The 27,665-nt window shown below is 46.4% G+C and overlaps 1 protein-coding gene and 1 long non-coding RNA gene across 2 annotated transcripts in view; one reads left to right on the plus strand and one right to left on the minus strand.

Moving 5' to 3' along the window:
* Positions 1-27,665, minus strand: part of LOC146799219 (uncharacterized) — a 171,546-nt gene that overhangs the window by 12,609 nt on the left and 131,272 nt on the right. The window lies entirely within an intron of this gene.
* The window catches only part of ZDHHC22 (zDHHC palmitoyltransferase 22), a 69,631-nt gene that overhangs the window by 5,532 nt on the left and 36,434 nt on the right, over positions 1-27,665 (plus strand). Inside the window, exon 2 of the mRNA XM_085628065.1 lies at positions 11,926-12,470. Within this exon, the coding sequence (XP_085484191.1) occupies positions 11,942-12,470 (529 nt within the window). The 5' untranslated portion in view covers positions 11,926-11,941. The remainder of the gene's footprint in view (positions 1-11,925; positions 12,471-27,665) is intronic.

Below are 27,665 nucleotides of genomic sequence, written 5' to 3' on the forward strand. Positions count from 1 at the left end.
GCCATGGCGATGCGAATGGTTTTGTTGAGAGTCCTCATGAACCTCTCCACCTCTCCATTGGCTTGGGGCCACCGGGGTGTTATTTTGCGGTGATGGATCCCCCACCCCTTGAGATACTCAGCGAATTCCTGTCCTTGGAAAGGCGGTCCATTGTCGGTCTTGACCACCCCGAATATGCCATGAGTGGCGATGGTTTTTTCGAACTTCGCGATCACTTCAGTGGCTGTCTGGCTCCCCACGATTTCGACCTCTGGGTATTTGGTGAAATCATCGATAATGACTAACGCGTGCCGTCCATCGGGGAGATGTCCGAAGTCGGCACTCACGCACTCCCACGGTCTCTGAGGATTGTCTTCGGTCGCCACCGGGTGAGGGCGTTCCGGCTCTCCTGCGGCTTGGCACCACGTGCAGGTTCTCACCGTCTGTTCCACCATCGCATCCATACCTGGGAACCATACTTTGGCTCGGAGCCGGCCCTTTGTCTTTACCACTCCTTGATGTCCCCTGTGGGCGAGGTCTACCGCCTGTTGAGCGAGGCTGGCCGGCATGACCAGCCTCGGACCTCGCAGAAGACATCCCTGGGCGTCCACAGACAGCTCGCTTCTCACTTTCAAGAACGATTCCAGTGCCAGCTTGGCTTGGGGTGTTCGTCTGCTGAGCGAGGCTTGGATTGTCCTCCAATCCCCCGATCTGACAGCCTCGGCTGTGGCTCTCACGCACTCGTCACCTTCCGAGGCCTCTATGATTGCGGCCAGGCTCATTGGGAGGGGTCGTGACCGCTCTGTCACGTACCGGACGTACTCCTCTGTGTCCTCGGCCTCCTCCTTCTCCTCCGTCGTTGCCTTCCGGGGGTGTCGTGACAGATAGTCCGCCGGGTTAGTGGCCCCCGGTTTATACTCCACCCGGTAGTCGTACCCTTGGAGTTGGAGTATCCATTTTTCAATCCGGGGCGGCGGTTTCGAGGATGACCCCTGGAATAGTGGAATGAGTGGCTTGTGATCGGTTGTCACTGTGAAATGATGTCCATACACGTAGACGTGAAAGTATCGGCATGCCCAGTGGATGGCGATTGCTTCTCGCTCGATTTGCGAGTACCGCTGCTCTGTCTCTGTCAGGGACCGGCTGGCGTAGGCGATGGGGGCCCACTCCTCATTGTCCTGTAGTTGCGTCAGGACCGCTCCCAGCCCGAACGGGCTCGCGTCGACCGCCACGTTGGTTGGCTTTGCCGGGTCGAAGTATGCGAGGGTGGTGTCCGCAGACAGGGCCGCCTTCGTCGCTTGGAATGCCTGCTCCTGTTCCAGGCCCCACTGCCACGTGGTGGACGACTTGGTCAGCTCTCTAAGGGGTTTGGTGAGGTTGGAGAGGTCCGGGATGAAGCGGCCGCAGAAATTGACCATGCCCAGGAAACTCCGGGCCTCCGAGATGTTCGTCGGAGCTGGGGCATCTTGGACATCCTTCACCTTGTCTGGGTCTGGAGCCACCCCTTGGTCCGAGAAAGTATACCCAAAGAAGCTGATCTTGTTCTGCAGGAACTGACACTTCTCCCGATGCAGGGTCAAACCTGATTCCTGGATCCTCTTGAGAACCCCTCTCAACCTCTGGTGGTGTTCCTCTATGGTTGATGCATATATGAGCAGGTCGTCGCTCACGTTGAGTACGCCAGGGAGCCCACTGAGCACCTCTCTGATGGTGTTTTGGAAGACCTCGGCGGCACTTGAGATGCCGAAGTTTAGGCGCCGATACCGTCTGAGGCCCACGTGGGTGGAAAATGTGGTGATGTACCTCGAGTCCGGATGAAGTGGTAGTTGGTGGTAGCCGGACCGTAGATCCATCTTTGAAAACCACCGGGCCCCGTTCAGCTCTCCCAAGATGTCGTCAATGGTGGGCGTCAGGTGTCGCTCTCTTTTGACTGCGGCGTTGGGGAGGCGCATGTCCACACAGATGCGGACTTGTCCTGGCTGCTTCGGCTTCCTGGCGATGACGATCGGGGATACCCACGGGGTTGGCCCACTGACCTTTTCGATGATGCCTTGTTTCTCCAGGGCCTCCAGCTCCTCTTCGACCTTCTGCCGCAGGTGGAAGGCAATCCGCCGGTGCCTCAACACCACTGGCTGGACCGACGGGTCGATGTGTAGGGATACTTCCTTCCCTTTCAGGCACCCAATGCCGTTGAAGACTTCCCCGAATTCTTCCAGAATGGTGTCCAGTTCTTCCTCCAGGACTGCCATGGCGAACGAGATCAGTCTTAATTCTTCGGCCGATTGCCCGCTAAGTAGCATCCCGCTGCCCTCTTCCGTGACATAGACGGTGGTGTTGATGCTCCTCTCGCCATGACATATCTCTGTTTGGAAGCATCCAATGAGGGGGATGGGCGTCTTCTGGCCATATGCGAACACTCTAATCTTCGCCCCTTTTAGCGGGGGTTTGGCCCGCAGTTGGTGGTAGACGTTGGCAGCCATCAGCTCGATGGATGCCCCAGTGTCGATCGTCGCCTTTACTTCCTGCTGTTGGACTAGTATGCGACATTTCGGAAGTCTGCGCTTCTTCTTCTGTGGTTGGTGGATTGCAAACACGTAGTGGACCGGGTATTCGTCATTGTCGTCGTCCATGTCTTCGCTGTCTGCCTCTTCGCGTACCGCATGGGCTGCCTCCTTCTTGGCTTTGGTGGACCGGCATACCGCCGCAAAGTGGTTCATCCACCCGCAGGCGCCGCACCTTTTCCCTCTGGCCGGACAGTCTTGCATGCGGTGTGGTTGGCCGCCACAGTACCCACAGTCTTTTTTCTTGGCCTCCGGCTGCCGTTTCCCTCCGGGTTGCCTCCCTTTAGGCCGCACGACGTTCACCGCTTCCGCCACTTGCACTTGCTCCGTCTTCACAGGGCGATGTAGGGCTGCCTCCATGTGCGAGGCTCTCGCCTGCGACAACTCCTTTGACCGTCCGAGGGTGAGGATGTCCGCCAGGGGCTTTCCTTCTTCCTGCAGGACGGTGACGCGAAGTTTGGACGAATAGCACCCCTGTATGATTTGCCCTCGGATTTCCTCTTGCTCATCCCGGAACCCACACGTGCTGGCTAGCTCCTTCAGCCTGCCATGGAATGCATCCAGGGACTCGTCCGCCTCTTGCTTGGCTTGACGGAAGATGAATCTCTCGTAGTCTCTGTTTGCCATGGGCTCGAAATGGGCGTTGAGCGCGTTCAGCAGTGTGTGGTACGTCTTCGGCGTGGCTTCCACGAGCGTTTTGTAGATGCGGTGGATGTCTTTACCTCCCAGGTGGAGCAGCAGTGCTCTGCGTCTTTCCCTTGCGGTGCCCGCCCCTTCGAAGTAGAATTGCAGGCGATCCGTCCAATCCTTCCATCGCGGGGCCAGGGACGCCGGGGCGCCATCCACGACAAACGGCTCAATGGCGGGAATCGACGCCATCTTGGCACGTGCGCAGCACGCGGTGGGCGCTAGCTACCTCTCCTCTGCGTCGACGCCACGTGGCCTGTACTCCCCTGAGCGTTGGTCGGGGACCTCCCTCGCGCTGCTTCACCAATCGGGGCGCGCCTACTTCCGGACGTCGTCTGCGGGACTCTCCGGCGCTTCTGGGCCACGGCGATCACACCTGGCATGAGCCTGGATCGGAGGAGGGCACTGTGTTCTGCAGACTCCTCGCGGGGGCTTGCGCGGCAGCACCTGGGCGAGACATATCCCTTCCAAAGCGTGGATAGGGGCTCCAGGGCGCACACAGCGGATCCGTGGAAGAGGCCCCCCTGGCACTTGCAGTTGACTTCACCAGGCCTCCCAGCAGGCTCCACCGAGACACCATGAGGGACGCAGCACGCCCAGGATGAGGCACCCGGAGAGGGCACCAGAGACACAGTGGAGTGCCAACATAGCACAGCAGGGCTCACTTGACCCCTCGTCGCCAGTGTAACATTTGTTATTGCCTCATTAGCATTGCAGCGCGCTCGCGCTAAATAAGAACACGGGAGCCGGTATTAGATGGTTGTACACGCGGCTCCGACTAACTAGCCGAGGCCACGCCTCTTTATTATATATCGCTAGCGTCTGACGTAACACGTCAGCGCTAGCGCGGTTCCACAGCGCGGAAGGCTAGAACGCCTCGCGCACGTCAAACACTACAGGGTGAAGCACATCAGTGGGTAATGCGCCCAGGACGATCCACGTGCAGACTTCTCGAGTCAGAGATTTAAATTCTAGTTGTAGTGACCCAGCCTTTTTCTTTAATGAAATGAGTGCCATTCATGTATTATAGAAACATATTTCACTGCTGTGCTGAAGGCCATATAAACATGCTATTTACATTACTGCAACCCTTCAGTCATCTCATTATGTAATACACTGTAAGCACAGTGGACAAGGTAATAATGCCCTGGTCTGCGGAACACACAACGCGCCGAGGAAGGCAAGTCAGCCCGGAGGCTCAGCTGGAATCAGGCTGGCCTAGAGGGCAATCAGCAGGGGTGTAGCATTGGGGGGGGGGAGGGGGGATAGGGGCGATTTGGGGCGTTACACCCTCCTAAAACATTTATTCTGTTGTAGTAGTTGATTACAAGTGTTTTCAGTTGGGTACGGAGAAGGGTCTGTCGAATTTTGCCTGGGATTTTTGCATGCCTACACTCACAAAATCACACCCACCCAGCACGCTCTGCTCTGTTTTAAAGGCCTTAAAAGTGTTGTTTAGTTTAAAAAATGTTGTGTTTTTAATGCCCCTAACGATACCCCCTCCTCTCTCTTCGCACTGACCCTTAAGCCCACCCCTCTCATGTCCTGCTTTTCATATATTTTTACAAAATATACCAGCGTGATTATTGAAAAATCTGAAGCTCTCAAAAATTCACCCTCCACCCCCCCCCCCCCTCCCAAATCTTATTGACCGAGCTACACCCCTGGCAATCAGACAGTGCTCACTGGGCTGGTCTGACAAGTCAGTAGGGGAGTTGTTTTTTGACTGTTTTTTGGGCCTGTTTTACGGTCTGCTGCACCTGTTTTTATTGTTGATTTACCTGATACTAAAACAAACATTGGCCCCAGCAAGCACAAATCCATGCGGCCTTCCATACCTTGCAAAACACTCAGTGTGTCTTTACAACAGGGGTCTCCAACCTTGTCAGTAACAAGGGATAATGTGTTCTCTGAAAATCACCCAAGAAACTAATATTATCAGTGTTGTACCCAGCAGACCAGATTACATTAGTGCCCCCCCTATGCAAGATTACCTGCCGTGATCATCTCAATGCAGCATCGCCTATAGGAATGTAAAACAGGCTTTATCGATTGGGAACGGCTCTGCAATGGTAATGCAGAACAGCCATTGCTGCCACGCCCTTGGCACCGAGGTAATAAAACTAAGGTTTTAATAGATTAGTAATAGGTCCTCCAATGCTGCATGATTTATCATTCATAAATCAGCCTTAAATATATTTTGGGAATTATGGGGCTGAAAAAAAACCTCATTTTCATCTCAAATACACATTTTTCAATGTGTTTTTATATATTCATTCAACCAATGAAACGTTTTTAATTTAGTAGACTGGGCTGCACACAGGAGACATACTCACAGGAAGTTGGAGAGCTACCAGGTGCTCATGAGTTACTCACTGGAGAAGTCCACAAGTTAAAACCTGTCCCAGTTTGTAAACACCTACCTCCTTTTTAGGTCGAGGACTACCGGTCTGCCGAAGGCAGAACCGGAAGTCGAGATTTAATGTTTCCTAGAGTGGCTATTTAGCCCGCCTCTCTTTTTGCTTCTCCTCCATTGGCTGGCTTCCTAAACGGAGGGCCGCCGTTGGAGGAGAGAGCCGTCCCTCCAAATAGGCTCCGTCTTTTTCAGATTCGGGGGCGTGTTTTTGCTGTTCTTTCCACTTTTTAGCCACGCCCTCTTTAGAACAGCAGGAACACGCCCTCGAATCCGAAAAAGTTTGTAAGCTTCTATCCGCCATTTTTTAGGTATCGTCTGGCCGTGAGGATCTTCTTGCTGTTGTGCGTACATTTCAGCTAGCGCGTCGATCTTCTGGCCGCCAAAAAACTTCCTGAATGCGCCCACAGCCCGACCTCAACCCGCAGCGCTTTATCTGCCACATAGAGTGCAATGTATCTGTGAGTCTTTACCTGTAAAACACAGTAAGGGTTTTCTCCGAATTTGCACTTCTCTCTATGGCGCGGCTTCACCAACCCCCTTCCAGCATTAACAGACCGGACTCGTACTCTGACGCACTATTTTTTTGTTTACATATCAGCTAATGCATCGATCTTCCGGCCGCAGAAAAACTTCCTGAACGCGCCCTCAGCCCGACCTCAACCCGCAGCGCTTTATCTGCCACAGAGAGTGCAATGTAGCTGTGAGTCTTTACCTGTAAAACACAGTAAGGGTTTGCTCCGAATTTGCACCTCTCTCTATGGCGCGGCTTCACCAACCCCCTTCCAGCATTAACAGACCGGACTTGTACTCTGACGCACTTTTTTTTGTTTACATTTCAGCTAACGCATCGATCTTCCAGCCGCAGAAAAACTTCCTGAACGCGCCCACAGCCCGACCTCAACCCGCAGCGCTTTATCTGCCACAGAGAGTGCAATGTAGCTGTGAGTCTTTACCTGTAAAACACAGTAAGAGTTTGCTCCAAATTTGCACCTCTCTATGGCGCGGCTTCACCAACCCCCTTCCAGCATTAACAGACCGGACTGGTACTCTGACGCACTTTTTTTTGTTTTACATTTCAGCTAACGCATCGATCTTCTGGCCGCCGAAAAACTTCCTGAATGCGCCCACAGCCCGACCTCAACCCGCAGCGCTTTATCTGCCACAGAGAGTGCAATGTATTTGTGAGTCTTTACCTGTGAAACACAGTAAGGGTTTGCTCCGAATTTGCACCCCTCTATGGCGCAGCTTCACCAACCCCCTTCCAGCATTAACAGACCGGGCATGTAATAGGAGCTTGCACAGCGCCTGGAGGACGAGCGCACAGGTCAGCAGCACATTAAGTAGGTGCACGAGACTCTGGGCCGGTCAGTGCGAGAGTGGCATTAAACACTGCCAGCTCGGGATGCCAGGCTTGTAAGTCGACAGGGGCCGGTTTGTTCAGCCAGCACACGGCACCCCAGGAGCTATGGGCACGATTTGCTCCGAATTAAACGACTGGACAGGTGCACCTGAAGTAATAATTTACACGGAGAGGATGTTGCATAATGGCCAGAGTGGTCCAGCTCGAAGCTGGGGAACCAGATTCGAGTCTCGGCAGGGACACAACATCCTGTGATTCTGGGCAAAGCACTTAATCTCCCCGTTCCTAATAAAATTATGTGGCTCGACTGTTGTGCCACTGGCTGTATTACATCCTGTTAGGAGCATAAAGCGGAGGGTAACACAGCGAGAGGTGCAGGGCGCGATGTACCGCGAGCTTCCCAGACTGCCTCTGCCAATACACCTTAATCCCAACCAGCAACCCCGTGCCCCCCCCCCACTGAGTGCTTCAAGTATGTGAAAAGTGGAGGGATCTATCAGTGGATTAAGGAGTGGGTGTAGCCTACGGAGGTCTTCTTGTGAAGTAGAGGTCCCGGCTTAGTACTGAGGGCCAGCTAGTCTCCTGTGCTTCATAAGTACGTCAACTAAATCATTCTGAATACAGAGAACATAAAAAAGTCCTTTTTCCCCCTGCTCGAGAAGCTAATAGTGGTTGCCCCAAAATTAAGAGGCCTTTTCAAGGTATGGGTGAATAAAGAGAAGAAGTACTATTACCAGCAGGTAAGGTTATTGCCAACTTTCCAAATTGGTCGACAAACGGTAGTAGTAAACACATTTCTTGAATCAAAATTAAACCTCTCTTTCGCTCTGAAACGCTCACCTCCTCTCTATTGTCCGACCAGTCTGACGTAATTGACCTCTGGAGCCATAGCCTGCTCGATCTCATTCCTCACGCTTCTGCCTGAGCTCATCTCATGCCCAGAGGGGTAGGAACATTCTCCCAGTGCAGAACCTGAATGGCAGGTTCTAAAAGAACTAGTCCTCATTATCTTCATCGTCCTGCCTACTATCTCAAATTCTTTATTTTCTTCCATACTTTAAACAACTCCCTCCCCTCCCCACACCACTCTTACTCGTGCTTTCTGTACTGCATGTATGTTTGTGTAGTAGTGGTTTGTGTTTGCCTGCTTTTAAAACCCAATAAGAGACACCGCACACATGTTCACGGAAAGTTAGAGAAGTGAAGGAGCCAAGTGTTGAGATGTTGTGTCGACTCGATGACCTGTTGGTAATCTTCCAGCCCCTTCTCTCTTTTTTGGTAGTTCTTTGAAGATGTCATGGAGATGCAATAACTTTTCATGCATGGATTTGGTTACCATTTTAAACTCCCATCTCGTTCTTTTTGTCAAACTACCAAGGCCTTACCTTACGTTGCGCAGGTTTTAGCTCCCACTCTTAGACCCACTGCAAATGACATATGTCCCGGTGTAGTGCACACAAATTAAAGTGAATCAAAAGAGCCGATTTTGGTGGAACAAGGGCCGTCACAATTGAGGCAAGACCAGGGCACGAGTCAGGGTTAAACGCAGGTACACGGCGTCCACTCTATATTGCACTGTGTGAATGTATATAGATCTATGTGTACACATGTGTCTGTGTAGATTGCTTTATGGCTAAGTGTCGCTATTTAGAAGTAGCTCTGTCTGTGTGTACCTAAGTTTAGGCTGGATATATGTGTGTGGCTCTGTGTGTAACTGTGTTTGTGGCGCTCTGTGTGTGTGGCTCTGTATGTGTTGGTGGTTCTGTGTGTGTGGCTCAGTATGTGTAAGTCTGTGCATGTCTGTGTGGTTCTATGTGTGTAGCTGTGCGTGTGTGTGGCTCAGTGTATGTGTAGCTCAATAAGTGCATAGGTGCCTCTGTGTGTGTATAGATGGCTAGCTCGGTATGTGTGTTAAGTGACTCTATGTCTCTGGCTAGCTCTGTATGTGTAAGTCAGTGGCTCTGTATGTGGATTTCTGTAGCTCTGAATATTTGTGTGGATAGCTCTCTATCTGTGTCTGGCTGACTCTGTATGTGTGGCTCTGTATGTATGTCTGGGTGATACACTTTGTATGTGTGTGGCTCTGTGTGGGTGGTTCTGTATGTGTGTGGGGTTGGCTTTCTCACTACGTCACTCTCTCTCCCTAACTCTCTCTCTCTCTCACTACCTCACTATCTCTCACTACCTCACTATCTCTCACTATACTACACTCTCTCTCACTAACTCTCTACCTCACTCTCTAACTCACTACTCAACTCTCTCTTTCTCACAGCAACACAATATCACTACCACAGTAACTATCTCTCACTCTAACACACTACTTAAAAACTTCACTCTCTCTCTATCTCACTACCTCACTCTCTATCACTACATCACTATCTATTTGTATCTCACTCTCGCTACCTCACTATAACACAACACACTCTCTCAAAACTTCACTACACCAGTCTCACTACCTCACAACTTCACACTCTCTTTCTAACTCACTAATTCACTCTCTCTATCTCACTACCTCACTCTCTCTCTCAAATACACTAATTCACTTACACTAACTCTTTCACTACCTCACTCTATCTCACTACTTCACTAAATCACTCTGTTTCTATCTTAATACCTCACAACATCCCTCACTACCTCACTCTCTCTTTGTGGAGAGGTGTGGCTCACTGGTTAGAGGCGGCAGACCCGTAGGCAGAGAATCGACCAAGGACCAGGGTTCGATTCCCGACGCGGCAGGGTCGTGGACCAGGGTCAAAACGGACTTGATAATTCTCGCCTCGGTACCTACTCTAACCAGGAACACACTCGGCAACTCTGGGCATTAAGCTTGCCTCATCTCTACAACGGCCCCCCACAGACGCCGGGGATGCCTGGTTTCACCTTGGAGATACCCAGAAAGGGACCATCTCACAGGGATAGCCAGGATGGGTTCCCCAGCGGTCTACAGCGCCGGGACGCCCCGTTGCTGGGGCAGCTGTGCGCTTTACAAGTCTACAACATTTACATTTACATTTACTACCTCAATCTTTCTCTATCTCACTACCTCACAACATCACTCACTGTTTCTATCTCACTACGTCAGAAAATACCTCACTAACTCACTCTTTCACTACCTCACTCTCTATCTACCTCACTCTCTCACTACATAACTCTCTATACATCACTACTCCCCTCTATCTATATCACTACCTCACTATCTCACTACTTCTCTCTCTAAAAAGATCACTACCTCACTCTCTCACTACCTCACTCTCTATATCACAACTTCACTCTCTCTCTAACTCACTACATCACTCACTCTCTATCTCTCTACCTCACTCTTTCTATCTCACTAACTCACTTTCACTGTCTCTTTCACTACCTCTCTCTATCTCACTACATCACAACACCACTCTGCTTACATCTCACTACCTCACAACACCCCTCTCCCTCACTACATCACTGTTTCACTACCTCACTCTCTCTCACTACATAACTCTCTCTACCTCACTACTCCACTCTATCTCACTAACTCACAACCTCACAACTTCACTCTCTCTCACTCACTACCTCAATCACTCTCTATCTCACTACCTCACTCTTTCTATCTCACTAACTCACTTTCACTCTCTTTTATTACCTCTCTCTCTATCTCACTACATCACAACAACACTCTATGCTTATATATCACTACCTCTCAACATCCCTCTACCTCACTACCTCACTCTTTCACTACCTCACTCTCTCTATCTCTCTATCTCACTCTCTATCTACCTCACTCTCTATCTCACTCTCTATCTACCTCACTCTCTCTCACTACCTCACTCTCTATTTCAATACCTCTCACTCTCTCTCTGCTAAAGCAATAGGTATCACATATGCAAAAAAAAAGCTAATGCCAATAGAAATGACAATGCCATTTATTTAGGGATACAAAAATGATAAAAAAATAATGAACAATACCAATAGCTCTACCTATAATATTGCCGAGACCATTGCATTGTAAATGCTTGTTAGCTTTGCTAATAGGGGTCACTTTTATTTTGGTACCCGGGTCTGTTTTGTGTCCCAGTCTGACCCTGCCCTCAGGAGGTGCCCCAGGGATCCAGCTAAGCACAGGGCCCGAGGGACCGCCGACCGAGGTTCCTCCAGAGCAGAGATCACTGGTCAGGGCAGCGAGTGAATACAGACTACAACTATTCCACCATCAAGCAGTTTATCCATATATCCTGGGACCAGAGGTTGAGAAAAAAACTAACCCACTCCGAAAATAAGCAGCAAGTGAGTTTGTTTGGATTTAAGAATTAATGGCAGATCAAAGTGTATGAGATATTAACTTAAGATGAAGACTTTGGCAGTTTATGTTTTAGGGTGTCTGTTTTCACAAAATATGTTTGAAGTCCTTGGCTGCACTGTCTGGTTTTGTTACAGAATCCCCATCAGCCTATTTATAAGAGATGGCTGCTATCCCATGCCCTGGGTGGCATACACCAGGGATCTCACCTGCCTGGGCAGGTTTCCTGCCCCAGTGGTTCTTCGAGAATGCCAGTATGTCGGGGCATCCTCATGACCGAGGAACGTCCCATGCAAATGACCAATCAACCCTCAGTGAATATCCGATAGAGTGGTTATCGATGTGGCTTTCCTATTACAGAACGGCTGTAATACACTAGTGTCCTGTAATAACATAATTGACAGGTTTGGGTACTTTCGGCACAAATACACCACTCCCACTTCCTTGCACTTCAGCACATTTTGTTGAATGGGCTCCATTGTTATCTCGATCGGATAATGGGGCTGTTTACCAGGCTATGTATGCGTACCCCCATTTTCTGCCCGCTGTCTGTGATTCTCTGTTGTGACGCCTACAATGATGCGATTTACTCCTGCAGCTGGCTTGCACCGGAAGTTTAACAAATGCACCAACTTCTTCCCCCCTGCAGGAATGTGGTGGGTACGATGCTGATCCTCCGGCTGCTGAATGTCATTGCTCCTTTCTACTTCATCGCCCTCTGTGTGGTGACCTTTGCCCTCCAGGTCTTCTTCTTCCTGCCCAGCATGGGCAAAGACTCCCCTGGCCACGCGCACTCTCCAGCGCCCCTGATGCACGGGGCCTTCTTCCTCTTCCTCGCGGTCAATGTAGTGGGCAACTACATCCTGGTGATAAGGAACACCCCCGAGGATGTGCGGGGCGGGACTGGGGCACATCTCGATGCCAGGCAGGGCAGGAACCCGGCTGGTAGCCACTACTGCCGTCTGTGCGCCCGCATGATCCTGAAGCACGACCACCACTGCTTCTTCACCGGAAACTGCGTGGGCAACAGCAACATGCGCAATTTTGTGATGTTCTGCTTCTACACGGCCTTCTGCTGCTTCTACTCCATGGTGCTGGGCGTGGCCTACATCTCCGTGCTGTTTGCCGTCTCCTTCGCCAACCCCCTGACGTTCCTGCGCCTCCTGCCGCTCTCTATTGGGCGCTTCTTCTCAGGTAGGTGCCCCCAGGGATGACTTCTGTTAAAAAAAAAACCACATAAAAAAAAAACCACACCAAAAAAAAAACACACGTATAGCCAGGGCCCCTCGAACTATGCGGCAAGAGAGGACCAACTTATGCAGATGGGTTGACTAAATTATGCGGCAATGAAAGATACATTATGCAGTATAATGCTGCACATTTAGTGATAGTATTACTTAATTATATCATTTTGTATGCTTATTAACCCTGTCTGGACACAGGTTCCACCACATTAGTACCAGTTTTGTACCAAAATATAACAATAAGCAACAAAAACGTGATCAGCCAACCTTTGCGAAGTGCCTGACACTGCACTGCACCATGTGTTGCCACGTGTTTAGTAATGTTTGAGCTAGAACATTTTTTTTTTTGGTGCTAAATACTGCAGATTATGCAGTGATGATCGGTTATGTGGCACAAGGGGCAAATCCATAACAATGCAGAAAGCACTATAACTGCAACATCACATAATTCCCCTGGCTCTGCCCACAGCCAGGCACTCGGATTTTCTAGTCACAGAAACAACAAATGCAACTATTTTTCGTAGGGTTGGTGGTCAGATGGGGTAGGCTCACCATCAACTTTAAAGTTACAGTGAGGTACAGTGTTAGGTTTTGAGTTATGGTTTGCTATTGGGTTTGTCTGTGGCACTACAGTGGCGAAAGCTACAATAGCAAACTCCACATAATGGGTTGCAAGTGTGCATTACAGGGTGTGATTTGCCACGTAAGTTTGTCAACGTCCAAAAACGTATGTTTTGTTCATGCGCATTCAGAAGCTGAAATCTGACCCTTTTTCCACCGTGGAAAAGAATAGAAGTTGTTCCAGGCAAGGGAAAAAAAAAAAGTGTGTTTACACGTTCAGCTCTCCTTCCACTGTGCAGAATTGTGCACTATGTACAATTCCCCGAGGGACAATAGTCAGCCTTTAGAAGGTCACGTGATGGTGTAATAGTGCACTAGGAATACTGCATCAGGTGTGGCTCTTCAGACATAGCATTACACCTGCTTTTTTGAATTTGAAAAGAAGTGTAAAAGTAGGCCGAGGCAGAGTTGTTGAACCCTGCTCGCACTTCCATACTTTTTTTAGTGAATTGAGTCTACTGTACTTAAAGTTCAACAATCAGATGAGGTAAAATGGAGAAAAACGACAATCCACTGCATCAGCAAACCATAGGAGGTTAATCAGGAGCAATGCAGAAGATGGCAAATTAAAGGCACTAAAGAAGGCTGAGTAAGATGTATGTGGTTTATTTCAAGCTTGCTTTATAGAGATTTTTTTTAGACCTGACAGCTGAACTCCGCTCCGTTCGTGGAGTTTCCCGCACTCCACGGAGCTCACAGAGTTCCACATTTCTTTTTCTTCGCTTGCACTCACCAACGTTAAGTTGGCAAGCACCAGCTAGGAAAATCAGACGCTGGACCACCACTCAGCGAGATTTCTGAACACGAGCGGTCGCGGATGGTCGTGACCGCTTATGTTGAGAAACCATTTGTTCATGTTGAGGAAGCTGGCGCTCGAGCAGAAAATCTACTTGAGTGGCAGAAAGCAGCAGCACCCTCTCGCCCTGCACATGGTGCGGTTTGTGTTGATTTTCTAGCACGGGACAAACACCCGGCACTAAAAATCAGCGGGAATGGCAAACCTAACGCACTCTGCTACTTGCAGACCTCCGCGTAGTGTGGCAGAGTTTTTTGGTTACTTCGCAGAACTCCGACCAGGCCTAATTTTATTTTCTTCAAAAAACCTTATTTACTGACAAATCCCGATTATGATCCCATAACAACACTGCTTACTTCAACACTCCACTTGTAATCACATGATAGTCTAAATGTGGAGTAATTCATGATTGTTTACCTTTGTTAAAAAGCATCAATGCACTTCTGGGTTAGTGGTGGTTTTATTCCGAAGCGGTCAGCTCCAGCGCTCAGATTTAGGCTCTCATTACAAGTGCCCACTTAAATTCTAGAATGTGTGGTAACTCCTGATATCACACTTAATGGAATAATGAGTTTGGCGGCTTAAATCGCACCCTTGCAATTCTCACCAACTGAATTTTATCAGGTCAAACCTTTCAAAATTTACCAGTGAATACAGGTCCAATAATGAACATGTTTTGGTACTGTAAGCACCAACATCTGCATGTTAGTCCAAAAAAAGTGTAAAAGGTGATAAATATTGCACTTTGGTACCCTGAAAATCTATGATGCTCAAGTCCGCATGGATTCGCATCGGGCTCCTAATCCTCACTCATCTTTGATAGCTGCTTGCTCCATATTTTGCAGCGTAAGATTCTTCCATTAGTTTGGCTGAAGTGGGGTGGGGCAAATGATTGAGGACATGAGGCTTTTTTTTGTCGCTCCTAGGCTTATAACTTTTCCTCCAGGTGACATTTATATCCAGGGCCGGACTGGGGAACAAAACCGGCACTGGCAAAGTGCTCCGCTGCCCCCCCCTGGGGTTCGGGGTGCAGCCGAGCTCTTTGCGAGGGCTGGTTTTCGGCCGATTTTGCTACAGGGCCGATTTTGCAGCTATGCTGCAAAAACTGTCCTGTAACAAAAACGCCCCCCAGGGGCCCAAAACCAGGGGATTGCCTGGTGCCCGCTACAACCAGTCCAGCCCGGTTTATATCTAAATTGGAAGTATGTAATAGACACAGAAATGCATGTATTTTCAGAACTCATAAGCTGATGTTTGGAGAAAAATTGCTGCGTTTCCAAAATATATTTAAAACTGATATTTGAGTGATAAATCATTTGGGGTTGGAGAAGCTTATTACTAATATCATTACAGACCTGCCAACTTGAAAATATAAGTCATCATGTGAGAAGGAGGTGGTACCCTGGAAGAGGTGAATCCTTTTGCAAAGAACTCCATAAAAGGCATTCTGACTCCCACCAATTTTCCCTCCCCCAATCGAATGAAAAAAAACAGAGTGCTGCAGAGGTTGCCACCAATGTTCTGGGGTGTTACCACATGCCTTAATGGACATCGGATGTTCACAGCCTCAAAAGACAAGTTGTGAATCAGTTCTGTGCAGTGGCTTCCGGCTCTTCTTCCCTGCCATCATGTGATATCAGCTCATCACCAGGTGACGTTGTGAAGAGAGCTGGTATCATGTGACACATGGTAGCGCCATGTGAGTTGGCAGGTCTGTCATTTCCTTGGTGTCAGCAGCATTGCAGTTTTAGTTGTTATGCATCACTAACGTAGTGGCATTTGAAATGGACAGTCTGTTGGAAACGCAGCCTGATGTACTGAAGTGAGCAATGCTAGGAGGCCACTATGCAATCTCGTCTGATGTGGTCACTAGGACAATAATAGTAATATTAATAGCTCAGGTTGACTTTCATTGAACATAATTAGCTCTTAATTCAGAAAAGGTTGGAGACTCCTTGTCTGGAGGATATTGGGGATCTTCAAGGAGCATTGAGGGAGAAGCCTTTGAAGAGAGGCTTTTCAGTAGGCCTGGGCGGTAAATTCCGTTCCGCTCGCAGAATTTGCAGAATTTGGGTAATTTCCCATTGTGCGGAGAATGCGGAATTGCCCAAAATTCCATGATCCATGGCTTCGCGGAATTATTTGCTTGTTCGCGCTTTCAAAATGCGTTTTCGCAAGATATTTCCCCCGAGCTCGCTAACAGCAAAAAAGCATCGCGAACAGGCGGAAAAAGCAATTCTACGTGTTTGCGGAATTTCTGCGTGCTCGCGGGGATTTTTTTACCATTTGGCAGAGCTTTGCGTAGCGCAACTACGCAAATTCCACCCACCCCTACTTTTTCACCTGAAGTGGTGAAGACAAGCCCGATACATGGAAGGATATTATTGCACAGCATTGATGTGTAGATTGAGAAGACTTGCAATCTATTTTTCCGATTATTGCGCCCATGATCCCCAAGCTGCTGATACCACATCATTATGTGCTGTGCTGACCTCTGGAGAAGGCGAGTTTCGCAGCCAGGTAGAGTGGAGTGTTGCGTATTACAGCATTGGAAGTAGCATAACAGTTCTGAATACAAAGCAACGGTGCAGAAGTAGCCAATGACGTTTCTTCAGGGTTGGAACCGTTTGTTGTATTTCTGTAAAGCCTTTGGTACATTGAGTAGCGATTGCCCTCCCTCAGAGCTGGGAGGGGGGCACGGGGTGCTCACGGCACACCGGTGAGAAAGGCACTGGTATGAAAGGACTAGGGCTTGCGAGGAGGTTCTAAAATCATTTTTGGCTGATAGGGTCTGATGTTCAGCACAAGTGAGGGGATAACAGGAAGTTTCTTTTTTGTAGCCTGTGGGTCTTGGCTGGTATTTCAATCTGTCTTTCAAACAATCAGTGGAGGGATATGATGCTGACTGAGTTGTGGAGTGAATTACTCCAGTCTTATGCAGAAGAGCCATTTATGGATTTTGTGATGTTTAGAGCTTCTTGCGAGGTAGATACATTTGGTCTTCATTAGGTTCAGTTTCATAAAGTGATGAGTAACCAGGACTGGCCAAATATTACTCAGGCTTTTAGTCAGATGATATATGTGCCATCAAGACTTTTTGATCAAGTTGTGTGCCAGAGGAATATTAAAGGGACATGACTCCCCAGTTGGCCACGAGGACTCTGGGACACTCAGATATTTGACCACAGTAGCAGCTGAAATAAATGACTTTACCCTCCACCTGTGCACTGAACAGGCCAGACCAGACAGGTCTTTTGTTTCTTCCTCTAACTCCGCCCAAAAGATACGGGAGGAGTCAAAGGAAGTCAGGACTGGAAAAAAGAAGCAGAGACCCACAGATTAGGAAGGTAAGTACTAGCGGAACATAGATGGCAGAAACCAGTGGTCGAAAGGACCTAAGAGGTAAACTGGCAAGAGAGTGTAAAAGTAAAAACAATACAATTTCCAGCCATTGTGCTTTATCTCTCATGCAAAAGTAAATGTAGATGTCCCCAGGGTCTGACATTACCTGTCCATTTTCACCACTAGTCATACTCCTGCCTGGTTCATTTTAGCCTTGTAGCGCAAGGTGATTTTTATACTGTTAGCCCCATTTTGATTAGCCCAATTTTTGTTTGGGAGACTCCTCTGTAGACAATGAAGCTTTGTTGTGCAGACGCTTTGTTCGATGCAGCTTCACAACAAAGTTTGTTTTGAAAATAAAACTCTCCGAGCTGGAGTTTGTTTTTGATTAAAAAACAAACTCCCAAAGTGAGACTTTCGTCTAGAAGAAAGAAAAAAAAATGTCCCTGCCATGCGGTGAGTTTCTCCCAGGGTGTGGGGGTAATTCATCCTATTTTCTATTGAGGACCACCTCTGGCAGTCCCGAGTTGAAAAAAATAATGCCCGGTTGCCCGAGGTCTCGATAGAATAGCCCAATATCCATTGACCAACAGACCAACGTCCATCGGGCTGTCGAGCACAGGTTTCCACCAGCAGGGACAATGAAGGCTCTGCCAGTGGAGAAATGGTGGTTCCCTGGACTCCGGAGCATGGGAGCTGCAAGTTGGACTGACACGGTACTCCACCATGTTTGTGAAGGAGAACCCTGTTCGCCAACCTCTAGATAAGGGCACGGTAAATTGATTTAGGAGCTAGTGAAAATGACATTTGTTCTTTCTATTGTTTGCTCCTAATTCCACTATGGTGACAGCTGCTAGTGCAAACGTGACAGTTACTGAATGTTCACATCTGTGGGCATAATGGAGGCAGTTGGCACTAGCTTCTTGATGTGATAAAAGTTTACCATTCAATAGTCAAATACTGCTAGCTAGCTTTGGGACTATTTCAGCTGCTAGTTGAATATTAATAGCTGATTAGAGAATGTTAACAGCTGCTATCATATGTCAACATTCTCCTAGAAAGTGTAGACCCAATAATAAAATGCTGGCAGCTGCTGCTAGAATATTGGAATGTTGACAGTAACTAGTCCAATGGTGGTAGTGCTCCTAAAATACTAGCAAAATCTAGTAAAATATCGACAGCTGAGGTACGAATGCTGTCATCTACTCCTCAAACAGTGATAGTTATTAGTAGAATGTTGCCTGATGAGTCTGAGTACCATCCTGTTGTGTGCTAATTAAATCTTAGCAACTTGCACATGAAAATCAACAGCTGCTAGCAGAATGTTGACTAATTGTAATTGTATTGATATAGCACTTACTACCCCTGACGAGGCGTTGAAGCACTTTTTGGCGAGTAGCACACTACTCCGGAACCCAAAAAGGATTAGTGGTGAATTAGTATAGGGAAATATGAAATTAATTTAAGCGGTGAACATGTAGGTTTGTCATTTGAATTGATAAAAGTTAGTGGAGGGATAGAAGAGGGAAGGGTCTAGAAAGTGTGTTTTTTTTGGAGCTCACAGCAGTAGGAGGAGGTTTGGGATGAGTAAAGGGGAGGTGGAGGGACGAAGAGTCAGAAGGAAGGGTTTAGAAAGGTGTATGTAGAAGATCTGAATAGTAAATGAGGTTTGAGATGATACATGGAGGGAGTGGAGGAGGGAAGGATATAGAACATTTTATTTTGGGGATCATAGTGGAAGAATGGGGTTTGGGATGTATGCTGGTAGGACAATGACCATTGCTAGTAAACCAGTGGCATCTGACTGTAGAATATTGCGCTTTGTTAACATAAGGTTGCAGTTACTAGAATAATGTTGATGGCTTCTAGGGGAAAGCTGAGGGATACTAACAGAGCGCTCGCTGCTCTTAGAAGAATGTGAAGTAGATTCATATAAGTAAGTAAATCTATATGGCTTGATTAATAACAATCTTAGCAAACAGCTGCATAATAAAATACTTATATAACGTAAAACAACACTTATTTTTCCCATAAAGTTGCAGTGATTTCTTAAAAAAAGGAATATAAAGTTTACATATAGTGCAAAAGATAAAATTGTTATTATGTATATTATATTAGGCGCACAATGTCCGCTGGGAGACCATCCTCCTGGGAATTCACCTCAGTTCAGATGTCTATGAAATTAGGTATAAAATCCTTACAAGGTTAGTAATGAGTCTAAAATTAATCATTCCCAGTGAATAAGAACCAGTAAATAACCAGCAGCCTGGATTGCTAGCCAGTTTATTGAGAGGCTGCCAAGATTAATTTTGTTTTTACTACGTTCATGAAGCGAACAAAGCTGCAAGCTAGCCGGATATCACCCCCCCTCGAATTAAGCCTTCACCGCCTGTCTGTATATTCGTATCTGATTTTCCTTCAGGCGCGGCTTTAGAAGCTGTCTTCGTTCCAGATGGAAACTCTTACAAACGCATAGTAGGTGTAAAACGTCCTCTTTGGGGTGGATGCATAATCTGCAGTGGTTAGTTGGATGTGTGCGTTTCCACGGCGGTAAGTGCGTTTTACCGGTAAAATTCCCAGCCTCATCGCCAAATGGCTTTCCTTCATACTTCGAGAAGCTTGTACCTAGATATGGCTGTGATGTACATCTCGAATAGCTCTGAATCACAAACCAGCTGTGAGCCCCCTTGTTTAGGTCTGTTTTATCTTCTTCAAAGGAAACAATCTTTACCGATTTATTTACCAAGGCCTTAAAGCTGTTATAAGGAAGACCGGATTTCCACAAATCCTGTAAAGCGAGCAACCTTATTCCTGACTGAAGGTAAACCATAGCAGGACAGTCGTTTTTTCTTGTCATCTCCTTCCACAAGTATGAGTTTAATGAACCAGACTTAGCACTCTTTATTTTATACCAGCATTTGGCATAGATGCCCTTCCGTGTTATTTGCTGCTTTTGTAGGCCGACCTCCAGTCTTATTTGTGCTGGAGAGGTGTATTGTGGGAGATTGAATATTATTCTAGCGGCTTTGGAAACCACCTTATCCAAAATTATTTCTTCTTTCCCTCTCATTGATTCACTATCATACGTAATTGTTGGTAGAAGCTTTGTTCGAAGTACTACCAATAGAGGGATAAGATTGGGGCCAGTTATTTTGTGCTTGATGTTTTTTAGCGTAACAGCCAATAGGGTCCCTCTGCCTTGGATGGCCACTTATTGTTTGTGGTACGTACCCGTACTGTCAAAAATGGTTTCCAAATATTTGTACTTTTTAACGGTTTCCAGCTGCCTACTGCCCAGCAGTCATCTGAATTGGTTCTTGGTGCCCCGCTGATTGAATACCATAATTTTGGACTTCTCACGGTTTATACTTATCCACTATTTTTGGAAAAATTTCTTGTTACATTTATCAGATGCTGCAGGCCAACTGGGGTTCGGCTGATCAGTATCAGTTTGAAAGTGTCAGACCACCCAAATTCGGGGCGTGGTGATGGCAATTATCCTACTCAGTTGAGAGGTCTGACATAAAAAGTTTAAACAAGGTTGGAGCAAGAACACAGCCCTGTTTTAACCCTTTAGTGGTTGGGATCCTCCTTGACAGACGGTCGCCGGTCCCCAGCTTAATTTGGGCCCATGTCTTAGAGTGGAGTAAGGTTAGCTGGTTCAAAAGGATTGGGGCTATTTTCCACCCAGCTAGCTTAGCCCACAATTTCCCTCTGTTAACGCTATCAAAAGCAGCTTTGTAGTCGATAAAACCTACAAATAGTGGTTTATTGATTGCTTTTTGTAGCCTCGATTAAATGCAAAAGAGTGAGAATATTTATTTGTAGTTGTTTTTTGAAAACCTGTTTGGTTGATTAGGATTAAAGCTTTTTCCCTTGCACACTCGGAAAGTTCAGCCAATAATAGGCCAGCATAGTATTTGGCCTCAATGTCAATGAGTGCTATAAGCCTATAGTTCTTCGGTTCGCTCTTGCTACCTTTCTTATAGATAGGTGAAATGATCGATCTCTTCCAAGAATCTGGGATTCTTCCGGTTTCCAGAATATTGTTAAAACGTGGTAATAATGCTTCAGCCCAGTAGATTGGGTCTTGCTTATATATAATTGGTGGAAGGCCATTAGGCCCAGGCGCTCCTTTGTTTTGACTTTTTGAAATTCTATTTACAATCGTTTTAATTGTAAAGAGGGATGCAGGCTCTGGACCTTGAAGTTTTAGGGACTGCCACTCACTCTTCGATACCGCTACGTCTTGTGTGTTTTCACCAGCTTCCGGGTTGAAATGACTCTAAGTATTTTACCCAAGCATCCTCCGTTATATACGAGTTAATTCCTGGTGCCGTTGGGTTCTCTATACTCTTGACTGTGTCCCAAAACCTGGTGCTGTTGTTTGATTTTGCATCATATAACAGTTTTGCCCATGTTATTTTGGCAGTTTCCTTTTTCACTAGCCAGATGATTTTATTTTTACGGGCCCTGAGCTTCCTTAGTTCCACCTGTGTGTTGTCAGCGGGGCGATTTTGACGCAGGCTACACATTGCTCTGTTTACTTCGCCCCTTATTTGTCTTAGTTCGGCAAGATGGGTTGCTGATAGATGAATTCTTTGATTGCCTGCTGGGCTGCAAAGTGGTTCCTGTTGGATTTTTTGCTTGGCTTTCGTTAAGTTCGCTTTAGGACTGGATGGGCCTAAGCTTTCAGTAAAGCTTTCCCAAGCTGTTAAGATGTTACCATGCAGTAGTTTGTTTTCCTCCCTCCATTTTTTTGATACTGCCAAGAGTTTTCTTGGGTCACGCGTGTTACATTTTGTTCTCCTGTGATTAAATGTGACCTTTGTGAAGGAGTCAACATTTGAGTAAGTGAGTGCTGTTCCTTTCACGGCAAGTATGAACTCTTGTGGTTGATGATCACTATAATCTAGCATGCTGATCCTGAAATCTTTTATTAAATAGTAAAGTGGTAAGGATAAAAAAGTATAGTCTATTGCGGTGTCCGCAAACGCATTGTGGAAAGTTGCAGCTTGGGGACGATCGTCCGTCAATCGACCATTTAGTGCTACCAAGGACAAGCTTTCTAGATCGTTCAACAGCTCTTTAGAGATTTTAGTTGGCTTGCCCCACTTACACTTGTCCTGAAGTGGGATCCCCCATGCTGATTGTTGGTCTTCCTCCCTGTAGGGAAAATATTAAAGTCGCCTGAGATGATATAGTTTGTGGTTGCCTCCTATGGTCATTAGTTTAGTTAGTTCTGTTATCAGTTGTTTCACGCTATTTCTTTTGTTCCGGGGGTGTAAATAGGTGTTCACAAGTGTTAACTGCTCTTTGTTTTTAGGACCAACTATTTCCAGCTGAATTGTTTTTATCTAATTTGTTGGAGTACTTTTACTTGTTAGTTCCTTAACAGTCGTTATGGTTTTAATCGAGGCATAAGTCGTGAGGCCTCCTTTAAAATGGCGAAATTTGAATTTCTAGCTGCTGGGAGGCGATATGATTTAAAACCTAGTAGATGGAGTGGATCTTCCAACCACGTTTCTTGAATCAGAATTAGGTCAAATTGTTGAAAATACATCAGTGAAGCACTGTCCATAGTTTTAGTTCCAAGGCTGTTTATATTCCAGGAGCAGAATTTTAAGTTTGAAGTATTTGCATCCTGTTCTGATCTCTGTCAAAGGGTCTCCGGTTTTGTGTTTATGGTTTTTGCTATCCAGGACCAGTTGTTTAATGTGTTGATTCCTCCTTGACCCCGGTTATCCCAGTTGATGGAACTATTTTTCTCCGAGATCTCTGCAGAAGTACTACATGCCCCCTTGAGCACGGAATTAACAGGCCCAGAACCTCTCATTCTGCTTAGTCTACTGTTGTCGGGCTCTTGATGGTGACGGAGTAGTGGGTCTGGATTCCCGACTGCTTGGTGGAGATGCAGTTGGATCCCCCAAGTTTCTAATTGATGCTTTTCCTTGAGGATTTTCTCTACTATTTCTCCAGTTGCCCAAACTGTCTTAGTTGCTTCTTGCTCCGAAAGATGTTTAAAAATTTCAAATTCTACGGATTCCAAATCTTGTGAGCCGATACCTGCCAGACTGCTAATAACAGTTAATATTAGGAGAATATTACCTCTGTTTAGGGTGTCTCCTCGTCCTTTAGATTTATACTCCGGAATTAACAGAATTGACTTGGGGATCTCCTGTTGAGGCTCATTCAGGGGAGTTTCACTACATAGGTATTTGCCACTTCCCCCTGCGCTTAAGGGTATCCTGTTTTGTTGTTCTCCCCTTTCTGCGGACTCCGGGCTTTGCTCTTTTTCCGTGAGCTGTCCACTGACGCTTTGCTGTTTCACTGGCCTCGTTCTATTTACTGTTTCCACTTTTAATTTGGCATCCCTTGTTTTTAGTTGTTCGATATGTACCATTAAGGGTATCGCATTTTGTTGTTCTACCCTTTCTGCGGAGTCCGGGCTTTGCTCTTTTTCGGTGCGCCGTCCACTGACGCTTTGCTGTTTCACTGGCCTTGTTCTATTTGCTGTTTCCACTTTTCATTTGGCATACCTTGTTTTTAGTTGTTTGGGATGTGCCATTGCAATTGCTGTTACCGCAGGGGCAGCTTCACCTGCGTTTATAGTTTCCAGTTGATTTTCGGCCTGCTCGTTTATGTTGGTGAGTCGAGGTAATTGTGCTCGCTTATGTTCACCTCTCCTGCTTGTTCCATCCCTGTTGGGCAGGGGGCATCAATGTCGTTTGGCTCAGGCTGCGCGTTTGTTGGTCCCCCTCTTGCACTTCATACTCGCTGATGTCCACTCGGGGATTTTGGTGCGACTTGAAAGAAGTATTTTATAGATGGATTCTTGTTCCTCCCTTTTCTCCTCTGTTTCCGACGCGGTTTGGATGATTGCCATTTATTCGACTGGGTGTCCCCCTCATCTGATTGGCTTATCTGCTGTCTGATTCATATGGTATGTTGGATGTTATTATTTTTATTTGGATAGGCGTTGGGAGAATGTGAATAGCTTTTATGGAGATAAAACATCGATTTCAGAATATTGGCAGCTGCTAGTACCCTGTTGCGACCCTATAGATGCTAGAGAAATGTTGACAGCTGCTAAATGAATTTTGGCATTCCTGGTGAAATATTGTTTGTAGTAAAATGTTGGCAACTTCTAGCATCAAATTGGCAGATGCTAGTGGAAGTTTGACTGATGCAATTTGAGTAACAATAGCTAATACCATGATTTTGGCATATGCTGGTACAATGTAGTTGTTAGTAGAATTTCAGCAGCTGCTGGTAGAATTCGGACAGTACCTAGAATAACGTGGACGTCTATACAAAGGTTCTTGATACTTCTTGATACTTCTAGGGAAACTTTAACAGTTTTTATTTATAATTGCAGCACAGAAGGCTAACAGGGTCTCAAACTTTTCTGTAATAAGAGCTACTTGTGTTCATTGAACATCCTTCTGAGCTACTTATATCATTAGAGATGTAGTAGTAACCACATCAGACAAGATTAGTGGCCACCATGTGCAAGATTACTAGCAGTGATCACCTTCTTGCTTTAGGCACGGTTGACAGCAGTAATGTAAAAAATTATTTGTTAACGTGGAACGCCTCTAAATGAGTAATACGTAACAGCGGTAGCTGCAATGCCCCTAGCGTAAAGCTAATAATAATAGTAAAAGTCTATCCAACTCCATTTGATTTTTACCAATCAGATATCAACTTTTGGAAATTCAGCTGTTTTTCTCCAAACATCAGCTTATGAATTTTGAAATTATGCACATTTTTGTTTCAAATGCATGCTTTTCAATTTTGGTAAGATTGTGTTAATTCAACCAAGCAAAAGCTTCTGATTTAATTCTCTGGGCTGAATACAGGAGAGCTACTTACAGGTAGCTGGAGAGCTAGCAGTAGCTCACGAGCTACTCATTGGTGAAGTCTGGTTAATAGCGTTCAGGGGAACGGAGACAGCATCTTATAGAACGCCGATTGATCCTTGTGCAATGCTGATAGACTCTATTGAAGAGGGCAACTCCTAGAAGGATGTTGGTATCTTCTAGAATAATGAACGACTGGGGAAGTTCTAACTATATCACAAAAAAAGAAAACGAAGTTCTAACTATACCATTCGGGTTTGCATACAGCTCTTTGATGACAGTTCATTGGTTACGGTCCTATGTTAGGATTGTATTGTTGTCCTGCATGGGCCATGATAATGACAAAAACTGTTTAAATGAAGCGCACACAAAGTATGTGTCCTGCTGGGCCTGTGCAGATTTTAAAAAGAAAAAACGAAAAACAAATAGTAACACATTCTCTTACCTACTCCATTAGTCAAACTTAGTGTCACAGCCTGATGTGATAAGCAGCTGCAGGGGTCAGGAAAGGTGAATAGGAGTAAACAAACTTATTTTCTCCTGCACTGCATAGAAAAAGAAATATCCACGCAGCAGGACAGTAGGCAAAGTTTACCCTTGTCAAAGAAAGGATTTGTCGCCTTTGCCTTGTGGAGATGAAGGCCATAACGGGCACCGGGCGTTTTGCCGGAGGTGTGGGGGCCGGTTTTTGAGTGGCAGGGGCCTTTTATTTTTACTGGTGCCAGTTTTGCAGCACCACTGCAATATTGGCCCTCTGCTTTCTACTGGAACCTCACCCTCCGAGCCGGACCAATTGAATTGCCATGCCTCGTTTGTGTTCCCAGTCTGGCACTGACAGCTGCTAATGGGCCGTGCAACACTGCTATGATTATCTTGACTACTAATACAAGAAAGGTGGGTGCAATTGTACTGTAATATGCGACCATTCCTGTTTGTTTCTCCCTCCTACTTGAAATGGATATTGCATTTTGTCCTTCCTCCCATCATACTGTAAAGCGCTCTGATATCCCTCGGGATCTTGTTTGTGCTATATAAAACTTTATAAATAAATAAATAAAGGTGAAGGGGTGCTGGCAGAATATCCACAGCTGCAGTAAGAATGCTTCTAGGTGATGAAAAGTTGACAGCTATTTATAGATTGCTGACATATACTATGAGAGTGTTAACGAATGTTAGGGGAGTGTGGTTAGCTCCAAGTGGCATGTTAACAGCTGTAAGAATACTACCAGCTACCAACATGTAGGTAATTTAGTGCACATGTGCTTACAATTGTACCTGTCAGAGGACAGGGGTAGTATTTCTCAACACGCATCTTCCTGAAGTGTCGGAGCCCATGTGCATTAAATCCCATTAGCGTGCTGACGCTGCAGTACACTTCTGTGACATTACAATGGCGACTTCCAAAGTTATTGTATGGCGATGCTACAATAGGACAGCACCTGTCTTGCTGGTTATGATAGAACTCAATGTATTTTATTGTATGGTTAATAATAAGCCACTACATAAATTGATAAAAACTTTTTTTCCTTTAAAGCAAGCCCTATACATGACATGACTTTCAACATAAAAATCCCAGGAAGACCAATCAAGAAATAACTGGGACACAGAATGTCCAAAACCTTAGTGATTCCAATGCACATGCGTACTGGAAACAAACCTGAAAACTCTTCCTGTCTCTGACTTCCATTTATTGCTAGTTTCCCTGCCTCTGAGGTCCAAAGCTTGGCACATAGTAAACTATGGGGTTAGAAATGCACTCTTTAGTGCCACGCATACCTGTGGGCCAATTTCTCCTAGAAAGATCCAAATTAGAACTAAAGAAATGGGGAGGTTGAACTCGTATCGTCCAGACAGCATCGTTGAGGAACTCAATTCTTTGTAAATCTGTAGTGAGCCGTCTAATATGACATTCCCAGAACAAAAACTAACAACATGACTTATTCTAGTCTACATCCTTTCTTTGGGTTTCTGCGGTATGCAGCACGCGTTTGTTTTTTAGTCCACGTCTATGTTGCAGAAAGAGAACCCTTTAGCGTGTATGTTGCGTTCAAAAGGAGCCCGAATGAAATAAATCAACACATAACAGCATACATAGACCATCATCTCCGTGTTCTGGTCACACAACCAACATCTAGCCAGGTGTGTCTGAAGCAAGAAAAAAAATATATTGGACAATTCACTCTAAATAGACCTACGGCCCGAACTCCATTGGGATGTTGGTCTCAGTGTTCGGTCAGTCGGCACAGCTTGCGGGGTCACCAGTAGTAGAGACATGATAGTCTGACCGTCTTTAAATAGAGAGGGTGGACCTTTAATTTAGCAGCAAGGGTACTCTGCCTCATTTGTGGAGGAGTACGGTGCCCGCCAAACTGTAAATAAGCCATTTAGCTTTAGCCCACTCTTTCCCACATCTCTGACATCAATGATGGCTTCCCTGCTTTTGGTTGGAGCCCCAAAAATGTACACCACAATCCAAGCTAGAAGGCTTACAAAACAGACGTTGGATTCTCAAGTGAAGCTTCCC

Source organism: Triturus cristatus, chromosome 9, assembly GCF_964204655.1.
Source record: "Triturus cristatus chromosome 9, aTriCri1.1, whole genome shotgun sequence".
Classification (NCBI taxonomy): domain Eukaryota; kingdom Metazoa; phylum Chordata; class Amphibia; order Caudata; family Salamandridae; genus Triturus; species Triturus cristatus.